The sequence below is a fragment of the Suncus etruscus genome, chromosome 3 (genome assembly GCF_024139225.1).
Source record: "Suncus etruscus isolate mSunEtr1 chromosome 3, mSunEtr1.pri.cur, whole genome shotgun sequence".
In the NCBI taxonomy this organism is placed as follows: Eukaryota; Metazoa; Chordata; class Mammalia; order Eulipotyphla; family Soricidae; genus Suncus; species Suncus etruscus.
Genome location: NC_064850.1, coordinates 60,795,567 through 60,807,691, shown reverse-complemented (window position 1 = coordinate 60,807,691; position 12,125 = coordinate 60,795,567). Strand labels below are relative to the sequence as shown.

Below are 12,125 nucleotides of genomic sequence, written 5' to 3'. Positions count from 1 at the left end.
ATATGTTTCTAATAAATATGTGCTGACCAGATGACAATTGTTACAAAGTAAGCAGAGGTAAGGAGAGGAGTACCACACAATTTTATAGGATTTTTTAAACTGTACCCACAGTCATTCAGGTAATATAAATGGCTGAGGGCATAAAACAGTGTGATAGAAAGGGATGGCATTGGCTTATTAACTTCCTTTCTAATCCCTCATATATGCCTGGGTATGTGGTAAAAAGCAGCAGTATCTATTGTATGCAACTTGTCTTAGAACAAAGCATAACCAATGGAACACAAAGTTTATATGCTACAGGCCCTCAGCCACTCTTAGCCGTTATACTCAGAAGCCACATACCCAAGTACAATATGGGACAGGGCTTAGTCTTTCTATGCTGGAGCAACACTGAGGGTCAGGGTGAGTCATGATCATACAGAAAAGAGAATGTGATGTAAATAATCAAGAAAGAATCTAAAACCACCTAGCTAATTGAAAAATTGTTACCCCCCACTTAAAGAAAGCACGCACCAGACGTGGCTTTTTGCCTTCCTGGTGCAGTGCCTTCCTCCCAAAGAATTATTTGCCAAAGGCCCATTCAAAGAAGTCAATTATTTGACCCTTTACGTGGATTATTGGCTGTAATTCCAACATGGCTGTGACAGTACATTTTCTCTTTATTTGGTCACTATAGAAATCCGGCCTCAGCTTTCCTACAGATAAAATAATGTCAGTACCAAAGCCTGCCAAAAGTTCCCCACTGCCTAGTTTATTTGTGACTCGTATAACCTGGTGCCAGCAGCTTGTTTTTCTGAGTCTAGCTCTATGATGGTAAACAATTATTTCCATCCCCCCAAAAATCTACTTTCCAGCAACCAGATAAACATCATAAATATTTTTGTCTCTCTCCTCCTGTTTTCTTGATAAACCTGTTTTTCTGCTTACCCAAAAACAAACAAACAAACAAACAAAAAAAACAACACTTCCATTACCAACCTCCAACAGCGCTCTTTCTCACCTGTAGAACAGTCATTTAATATGTAGATTCTAGGCCTGGTCCCCCATTATACTTTCTCCAGAAGATCTCCTACTCTTTGTTCTCCCTGAGGACACCCTGCATTTCAGAGCCCATGCTTAAAAATGTCATCAGCTGAAAAATAAAATTTGTCTCTCGTCCCTTGGACGTGGGTCCCCATACAATTCATTTTGTGTGGTCTCATTTATTTCATTTTCATATTTCATATTCATCCGCCTTGTGTACCTGCTTATTCCTAGTGAGAATTATCTAACCCACTAAGTTTTTGCTTAGGGATGCTAACATGTCTGCAGCAAAAAAAAACTTTATCAACATTTTGAATTTTATGATGCAAATGGTTTGTACATTATTCAACAGCAAGTCCAGTTTCAGAGTACCAATAACTAAGATGACAAGTGTTGGTTTTATAAAAATATATAATGCAATGTGTGCTGGATCTCTAATAACTTTTATTGCTATAAAATTTTATTCCAAAAATATAAGCTCTTATCTCAGAAGTAAAAAATATAAGTGTGTATAATATAAAGAAGGCAATAAAGGTATCTATCAGAAATGATAAGCAGGAGTAGGTCTGCATATTACTTCTCCTGGTTAAAACTAAAATTCCTTCATGTTATTAAAATATTTTTTGTTGTAATAAGAGATTGTGAAAGGTATAGTGAAATAAAAAAAAATAAGAGATTGTGAAAGGTATAGTGAAATCAATGTTTAAGGGAACATGGGAATCAGTGAGTTGCACTGCAGGCAGATAGTAGCTTTTCCATTTTTGCATGGAGGTCAATTCTCTGAGAAGAGTGTGGTTACTGCTCCACTTTGTGACTGTGTACTTTTCCCAGTCACTCGGCCACACAAATAATACACACACACACACACACACACACACACACACATATGCATCCCAGACTGAAAATTTCTTAATGGTAAAACAATATAGAACCCCATCATGTTTGCCCAAACATTATCAACAAGCTTTGTAACCTCTCTGATGAGGACTTTAGAGACAAAATGTTGAGCGTGTTCAAGAAATTATAGAACAGAGAGTCAATATGACACAAACGTATTAGAGCAAAAATGAGAATACTTCAGAAATAATGACGTGGTAGGCTAAAAATGAAAAAAATCACTGGAAAGCCTCACTACAGATTAATAACTGATGATGACAGAATCAGTGTACTCAAAGATGAAGTCCCTAACACCTCCAGACAACAGCATAATGTGGAAAAGAGTAAAAATAAATAAACAGCTGACAAATAACTTTGGGATGAATTCAAGAGGAATAGCATAGGAATCATCAGTGTCCCAGAGGACAGGATCAACACTCAAAGATATTTCTGAGAAGTTCTAGAACTAGAGAGTGTATGCACCCACATCCAGAGGCCAAAATGTACCCACTAAAAGAGATTCAAACAAAAATACTTCAAAACACATCCTAACCACAATGTTGAAAACTAAAGAATACAGAAAGCAGCAAGATCAAAGAAGGAAATCATATACAAAGGAGCACCTTTGGAAATTACAGCATATTTAGCAAAGGAAACCTCTAGGCCCAAAGGGAGTGGTGGGCTACAGTAAAACATTCAACGAAATTAATGTCTCAATAAGAATATTTTATCCAGCCAGATTCTTATTCATATTTGAAAGAAAGATACACATTTCAAAGGTAAACAACAGCTCTGAAACTTTATAAACTCAAATAGAAATTTAAAAGAATGGTCCCCAGATATACAATCAATTAATCTTTGATAAAAGGGAAAGAAATCCAAAATGGAGCAAAGAAAGCCTCTTTAACAAGTGGTGCTGGGACAACTGGTCAGCTAAATGAAAAAAAAAAAAAAAAACGAACTCTTACCTCTATCTAACACCATGCACAAAGATCAAATCCAAATGGATTAAAGACCTTGATATCAGACCTGGAACCATAAGGTATATAGAAGAATACATAGGTAAAACACTCCATGACATTGAGACTAAAGACATCTTCAAAGAGGAAACAGCACTCTTCAAACAAGTGGAAGCAGAGATAAACAGATGGGACTATATTAAGCTCAGAAACTTCTGCACCTCAAAGAAAATAGTGACAAGGATCCAAAGACTACACACAGAATGGGAGAAACTATTCACCCAATACCCAGCATATAAGGGCCTAACATTGAAGATACATACACAAAGAACTTACAGAACTTAAAAAAAAATCTAGCCCCATAAGAATTAGAAGAAATGAACAGACACTTCCTCAAAGAAGAACTGCACATGGCCAAAGATACATGAAAAAATGTTCCACATCACTAATCATCAGGGAGATGCAAATCTAAACAACAGAGGTACAATCTCATGCCATAGAGAATGGCATACATCACAAAGAAAAAGAACAATCAGTGCTGGCGGGGATGTCCGGAGAAAGAAACTCTCATTCACTGCTGTGGGAATGTTGTCTAGTCCAGCCTTTATGGAAAACAATATAATTCCCATACGATCCAGCTATACCACTCCTAGGGATATACCCTAGGAACACATAAATACAATACAAAAATGACTTCTGTAAGCCTATATTTATTGCATAGCTATTTACAATAGTCAGAATCTGGAGAAAAAGAACAGATTCCTGGTAATAGATGAGTGACTAAAGAAACTGTGGTACATTTACACAATGGAATACAATGCAGTTGTTAGAAAAAAAATGAAGCCATGAACTTTTCCTATACATTATTATACTGAGTGAAATAAGTCAGAGGGAGAGAGATAGACACAAAATAGTCTCACTCATCTATGTGTTTTAAGAAAAAGGACATTATTGTAGTAATACACAGAGACAATAGAGATGAGGGCTAGAAGTACTGCCCCACAATATGAAGCTTACACAAAGAGTGGTGAGTGCAGTTAGAGAAATACCTACATTGACAACTACTATAACAATGGCAGTGAGTGAGAAAAATAGAATGCTTGTCTTGAATACAAGCAAGGGGTGGGTGGGTGGTGGCAGATAGGGTCATTGGTGGTAGGAATATTGCACTGGTGAAGGTTGTTCTTTTTTTTATTTATAAGTAAACCCAACTATAAATGTGTTTGATTGAGATAATGTGCTTAAATGAAGATATGTATAAAAAAATAAATAAAAGAATGGTATGAGAACAATCTTTCTCAATGCCAACGGTCTAAATGCACCAATTAAGACACAGTGGTCAAATGGATTAAAAACTTGAATCTATCATTCTGTGCCTGCAAGCAAAATTTATACTTAATGTAGTTTTTAAAATCTTGGGGAAATCAGATACTCTACGTTTACATTGAGGTGGTTGTGTCCAGGTTCCATTTAGACAAAGTACTTCTGCTTCTCCATGCAGGTAAAAAAGTTCTTTGCATTCATAACGTACTCGCTCACCAGATGGATACCGTGTCAACTTGTTTAGTATAATAGCATTTTCCACTGTAGGTGGAGAACCACAGGAAGCATCTAAATGGGAGGCACAAAGTATTTCCAGTTTTGAGTAGAAAATTAACAAATAAAATTATAACTATATCTTAAGGGATATTTAATATCCATAGTTCAATTGTCTTGAAAGAAGTATAATTTTAATAATTTAAATGCAAGGCTGAGTGAAGATATGATAATCTTTTTACAATAGTATTTCGAATTCTAGATTTTCTTCTAGTTAATTTTCATAGACTTCTTTTCCTTTTTATATTCTTATCTCCTTTTGTTTCTTTTCTTCTTTTAATATTTTGGTTCCAGAAGTACTCAGAAACTACTCCTGGCTTGCACAGCATGTGCTCATCCCCAAGAATTGTCTCTCTGGACTTTAAACTTCTAGTGGATAGTATAGAAGACACTTTTAGGAAAGTGAAATTAAAATTTTCAAATTATTTCTTTTAAAAGTAAATATAACTAATATACATTCAAAATAAATGAATAACTGATAGGAAATAATTATAATGTGCTTGACATCGGAATTTGGTTTCTAAATATACTGTTCCTGTTTTTAATTTTACAAACTTACTTTAAGGAATATATAAAATATTAACACACTTTGAAAGTCATATCTAAAGGAAGATGATGAATTAGAGGATCCAAACAGGATTCATGAAGAAATGACAGAAAAAATGAAGTAATGGGGCTAGAGGTATAGTACAGTAGATAAGGTTCAAATAATCTGGTCCCCAAAGCAATTCCAGTAGAGGTTCCTGAGACAGAGTCATGAGTAAGGCTCGAGTGCCGCAAGGTATGAGCCACTTTTCAAGACAAATAAAACAATGTATTGTTTAGAAAATACCTTTTAACAATACCACAATGAATAGTGAGTAATTCATCAGGGAACTTCAAAGGGTACATAAAATATAATTGGTGATAGCTATGATAATTTAAGCCAAATTGTGAAAAGATCCCTTAGAAAGTTAACTTAGTTTGAGGGTCACATCATCAGAGCTATGATTCAATGGATCTGAATGAGTCTATGATTCAATATTTGCTTGTTAATGTCCCCAAAATGCTGATTTTACTATTTTAGGGACTACAACAAAAACTACTAAGCTATAAATTCACCATTAAGTACACATTAGCCATTAAGTATACAATTACATAGTGTTGTATTAGCATTCAAATCATCTTGACTTAATCTAAAATATGCTTATAATAAAATATTACATAATATTATAAAATAAATATAATTAATTCTTTAAAGTTTTCACTGAATTACTTCTGCATGTTGGTCCTCCAAACCATTTGCTCTTAAGACATAGTGCAAATCTGGATCCATCTAAATGGTAATTATCTGAACATCTAAAAGTCACTAGTTCTCCTGACTTATATGAGCTCTTTTCTGGGCCTATGAGTATGGCATGATTGAATTTGGGTATGCTCAAATAATCTGTTTCTGAAAGAAAAAAACTATACATACTTGTGTTTTACCAATCTGCCAAGAAAAAAAGCTCTCATAATATCCCAAATAAGTACATTCTAGATTAATAGGAACATAGCAAAATAATATTTTTTAAAAATACTTCTAATATAATTTTTCTTATAATTTGAAAACAGCAGCAATACTAACTTAAATGCATCAAATGCATCTTACAAAGTAGGACATAAATTTGGTGATTTTGAAAACCTAAAATATGTGAACACATATTTTGACTTTAATATATATTGAGTTTAATGTTACTTCTGATTAATTTCTTTTTTGCATTATGTCTGTGTATGTATATATCTCTATGTATATATATATATTTGTAAATATCTGTTAATGCTATAATATCAAATATCTTGGAAAATTACTTATACAGTAATAATAGAAAACTGAATATCAATGCTCTTGATGAGATGTTTGAGATACAAAAATGACACAAGGAGTTGTAAAATGTAATCAAAGCGTAGCCAAGATGATGTCAAAAAGATATAATCTTACTCATGCTGTCATTTTTTTAAACCAGGGTGACTAATTTTCTATCTAAATCAAGAAGTTTTTCCAGATAGTTTTGTCACTTTTATTACTTAGTTTAATATTTATGCCATTCATATTCTAATTTATAGGTATTTAATCAGTTGTAGAATAGTATAATATATGATACTTATGCATTCTGGCGGACTGGACCATTTTTCTCCTAAACATTTTGCAGTTGCAGGTCCATCTATTTCATAACCTTCAGTGCAGCTGTACATAACTTCTTCTCCATATTGGTACCCATCTAATTTGTGGAATTGAATTATGCCATGCAAAATATGAGGTGGAGATAGACAAGGAAGTCCTTAAAATAATAGAAGAATTATTCGATGTGTTAGTAACTTTGACATTTAGTTTTGTAACTGCATATAGAATTTAGTTTCATATGACTTTATACTTGGTAATTTATTTGAAAATAAACTGCAACTCAGGGACTTATGATAATGTACCACAAAGAGGGTGCACATATCTAAGTCAGCCTTTCTAGTATATGTCCAGCTGTCATTGTGATCGAGAAATTGAAACTAAGACTGTCAATATATTTCTGAAACTATTACTTCTTACCTAATCAGAATTTAATAATAAGAGAAAACAATGTTGTAGGAAATAATACATGGTAGGAAGAAAATAAAAAATCTGGTTGCAAAGCAAACATTATAATATAACAAATACTGTTAAAACATGCAAAAGTAAAATGTGTAGGTAGTAACATGGTTGAAAAACATCTATAAATAGGTCGATTGTGTTTATCTTTTTACTTTTGTTTTAGGATCATATTCATCAATGCTTATGATTACTTTTTGCTCTACACCTTGGGGGCTGCTTAGTGAACCATAGATAGTACTGTAGATCAAACCCTGGTCAGCTACATTACTCTCTGATTATCTCTTGTTCGTGGACACTGAGTTTTAATAAAAAGTACTAGAATTTTTAAGTGATACTATTTTCTTTTTTTTTTACTAAATTTTAGGCAAATTGTTTTACATTGTTATAAGCATAGTTATTTACTTAGTTGAGCTTCAGAAACATTTATTTTCTTTAAAAAAAAAACTTCATTTATTGGTTGATTAATTGATTGACTGGTTATTGGGCCACACCCAGCAGAGCTCAGGTCTTACTACTGACTGCACTCAGAAATTACCCCGGGCAGGCTGGGGGACCATATGGGTGCCAGGAATTGAACCAGGTCCCTCCTGGGTCAGCCACAATCAAGGCAAACAACCTACCGCTCTCATATCTCTCCAGCCCTTCAGAAGCATTTCTAATTCGGGTTATTGTAGTTTAGATTGCATGCTTGCGGTATTGTTCTCTCTGTAGATTATACATTTATGTCTGTGTGAAGCCACATATGTGCATATACTGCACAAATATATGTGGTTTACATATAGACAAATCTATACTATCAGTGAGTTTAAGGTACCTGACCCTACATCTGTCATGTTTGTCTGTCTGCATTTTATATTTTTCTATCCAACATCCAACATTTCTTTCCTTCCTTGCCTTTTTCATCTCTATTGTCATGGATCAGGGATAATCTGGGCAAACCCCTTTACAACCATGCCTTTCCTCCTCACAATATTCTATATATTACAGATAAGTGAAGTCATCCAGTGTTTGTTTTTCTGGCTTTCTTCACTAAACATGATATTCTGCAGTTTCATCCAACTTAAAACGAAATTTTATGATTTCCTTCCTAATATTTCCAGAAATCAGCATTATACTAATACTAAAAGCTATTAAAAATAAAATTTCTGACTAATCTTCCTGATAAACATTGATGCAAAGGCCTTAGTTAAGTGACTTTAACATCATATTAAGAAGATCACACACCACATCATATAGGTTTCATCTCAGAAATGCAAGAATGGTTCAACATACTCAAAGTTAATTGCCATAATTTCATATATCAATTAAAGTAAAAACAAAAACATGATATTAGTTGATGTAGAAAAGCTTTCAATAAGACCTACCATCCATCCATTCATGATTAAAAAGGCTTAACAAAATAGGAGTGGAAGAAATCTTCCTCAAAAATAGTATGGTCATCTATAAAAACAATAGTATGGTCATCTATATAAACAATTCTGCAGCCATTATCATTCTTAATGGTGAAACTCTGAAAGCATTCCCCAAGTTGTCTACTATCTCCACTATTGTTCAATAGAGATTTGGAAATTCAGTAACAGTCATCAGGCAAGACAAAGAAATCATCAAAATTCAAATTATAAAGGAGCCAATTTATCATGATTTTCAGATTATATACTAATAAAATAGAATTTCAATCAATTAATTTTCATAAATTGCAATTTATAAAATGTATAATTAGGGGCCAGAGAGAGGACAGTGGCAGGGCATTTGTCTTGCACGCAGCCGATCCAGGATGGACAGTGGTTCGAATCCTGGCATCCCATATGGTCCCCAGTGCCTGTCAGGAGCGATTTCTTAGTGCAGAGCCAGGAGTAACTCCTGAGCACCGCTGGTGTGACACAACCCCCCCAAAGTTTAATAATTATGTGAAAATTAATAAAATCCATAAACTATGCATATATAAACTTAAGTTTTTATATGTTACTTATGTTTGATGACATTGATTATTTTTAATGAAATACACCAAAAGTAAATGTTAATTTCTGTACTGTACTCACCTACACACTGTGGTACAGAACTCCATTTGCCCATGGAGCATGTTATCCAATCTTCTCCTAATAATTTGAATCCAACTTGACAAACATAATTTAATTTGGTCCCATGTGGGTAAAGTGTGGGCTCCAATGAAGAACTAGATGATTTAATGGCTCCATGTTCAATATGAGGTGGTTGAGAACATGAGACCTTTTCTAAAGCAGAGAAGAAAAGATATATTGTTTAATTATAAAAAAAAAGACACTAGGATTTTAAACAAGAAAAATATGAGCAAATCAAATTATTCAAAGAATGAAAAATACATTGAAACTTGCAAGGTTATATGTCTCCAAGAAATCTCATTATATATATTCAATACACATCTTCAAACTTGTCTTCTTTTTCATCAATTTATAATTCATCAATAAATATGTCTGATTTTGCATGGTGGTCCCAATGTTTTCTGCATTTGTTTACACTAGCATTAGAAGAATGATGGTTGATTTTGAACTCCAAACTTCGGAATAAATATAAAGGCCTTAATTAAAAAATTTACATATTGAAATGAGTATTATACACAAGTGGTGCAATACTGACCTACACAATGTGGTATTGATTGCCATATTCCATCTTTGCACACAATTTCTTCTGCCTCCTGAATGAGATAATTTTCTTCACAGAGAATTGATATTTTTTCTCCAACATGATAATTTACTGTAGTTGTCATCGTACGAGTATTGGGAATCTGAGGTGGAGGTGGGCATAGTTGTATTTGTTCTAAAATATAAAATTAATTTTCTCAATTTAAACTGTTAAAATACTAAATGGACAATTAAATAAATATAAAACTCAATAACAAGTTGAGTTAATAATAAGTTGAGTTTAATAATAAATGGATGAATAACAGTATATTCTTTGTATAATATGTTCTAGTTTTGAACTGTATAGCACTTTAAAAGATGACATTTTGGCTGGAGTAATTACACAGTGGTAGAGCATTTGCCTTGCATGTGGCTGTCCTGGGATAGAACAAGGTTCCATCCCCAGAGTTCGCCAGGAGCGATTTCTGAGCGCAGAGCCAGGAGTAACCTGCTGAGTGTGATCCCCCCAAACAAAAACAAACAAACAAACAAACAACAAAAAACCCTTGAAAGATAACATTTGATTTCTATATTTTGATGAGCTTATATTTTCTTACATTGATTATTTTTGGTGATTAATCTTGGATGACTAAAAAACTAATTGATTATTTTGTCCCATTAGAATGTTAAAATTGAATCACACTCAGTTACAGGCATTCAATAATAATTATATAGAAAATTTTATTTTTTATTTTAATTTTCTTTTGGTTTTGGGTCACACCTGGTAGTGCTCAGGGATTACTCCTGGTTCTGCACTTTGAAATCGCTCAGTGGACCATATTGGATGCCTAGAATTGAAGCCAGGTCTGTTCTGGGTTGGCTGTGTGCAAGACAAAGGCCCTACCACTGTGTTATAGCTCTGTCCCCCAAAATTTTAAAGAAATATTTTCAATCAAGTGCACCAAGAATGAATTAGAACCTTTTTTATTTGCCCCTTCTCTTTATTTGCTCTTGCAGTTACTGGGACCATAAATGTTGCTTCAAATAAAACTGGAGAAATTGTGTATAAAGCAATTGTCCTATTGGGTTTGAGCTAGCAGCCCAGAGATAAGACAAAAAGACCACCTGGCAATGCAAGACACAAAGAGGGGTTTTATTTGCTTAGCTAGTTAAGGGGCCAATACTTCCACCTGAGAACAGGCTTCCAGTCAAGGACCCTGAATTTATGGGAGTAAGGGTATATATAAGCCATGTCAAGAGTGTCCATGTGTCAGAGTTAAACGGTTAGCTCTAAGAAGCAGATAAAAGGGATACACCATTCAAATGCCACAGATACATAATTCACTTGTTACAAGGCTGATCTGTTAAGGTTTATCCTGAGTGTACAGATGTGGGTGCCATGTTCTGTGTCTATGTTTCCCTTTGCTTACAACCTGTATGTAAAGGCCACATTCCCACAAGCTAACTAGCTAACAAAGGGAGTATAAAGAAGCAGTTTTAGAAAAAGCAAAAACTATCGTGGGGAAAGCAGAAACCTCAGAGTCCTGCAGTCCTACCCCTGTACCTTCACTCCAGCCCTAAGTTAAAACCTTCTTAATAGAATGGAGGAAATAGCTCCAAGGACTGAGACGTGTGGTAGGCCCAAATTCAATCCTTGGCATGACATGCCCCTATTCACCTCCAGGAACTTGAGCTCTTGAGCTGGGAGTAATCTTTGAGCAACTTTGAGTGCAGTCAGATTTGCTTATGTCTTATTACTGGCTTATTCTTCCGGTATCACTCCTGTCAGAGCTTGGTATATGGGGTGCTGGGAATCATCCTGAGTTGGTGAGCAGCATTCATGTCAAGGGCTTCAACCACTGTACTATCTCTTCAGCTCCTCAAAAAATATAACTAAGTCTATATAATATATTATACTAGTGGAAGCTTATTGTGAATTCTTATTAATAAATAATAAAAATGTAAATAGAGTTTTGGTCAAGAGAGGGAGATGAAAATGAAAACAACAGTAGATGAAACCATGAACAGACTGCTTCATGACATAAAAGCTAAAGGCATCTTCAAGGATGAAACAGCACTGGGCCAAACAAGTGGAAGCAAAGATAGACAAATGGAACTACATTAAACAGAGAAGCTTCTGTGCCTCAAAGGAAACAGAAATAAGGCTACAAATATTAATGACGAATGGGAGAAACTATTCATCCATTACTCTTTAGATAAGGGGTTAATATCTAAGAGATACAAGGCACTGATAGAACCTAGCAAGAAAAATATATCTAGCCCCATCCAAAAATGGGAAGAAGAAATGAACAGATAATTCCTCAAAGAAGCAATACAGATGGCCAAAAGACACATGAAAAAATGCTCCACATCACTAATCATCAGGGAGATGCAAGTAAAAATAATAATGAGATATCATCTTACACCACAGAGATTGGCACATACCACAAAGAACAAGAACAATCAGTTCTG

General features: G+C 34.3%; 1 protein-coding gene across 1 annotated transcript in view; it reads right to left on the bottom strand.

Annotated features, from left to right (window-relative positions):
* Window positions 1–4,206: 4,206 nt before the first annotated feature.
* Window positions 4,207–12,125, bottom strand: part of LOC126004327 (complement factor H-like) — a 104,929-nt gene continuing 97,010 nt past the window's right edge. The window contains 4 exon segments of the mRNA XM_049770776.1: window positions 4,207–4,469; window positions 6,578–6,754; window positions 9,096–9,287; window positions 9,670–9,849. Coding sequence (XP_049626733.1) covers window positions 4,207–4,469; window positions 6,578–6,754; window positions 9,096–9,287; window positions 9,670–9,849 — 812 coding nt within the window.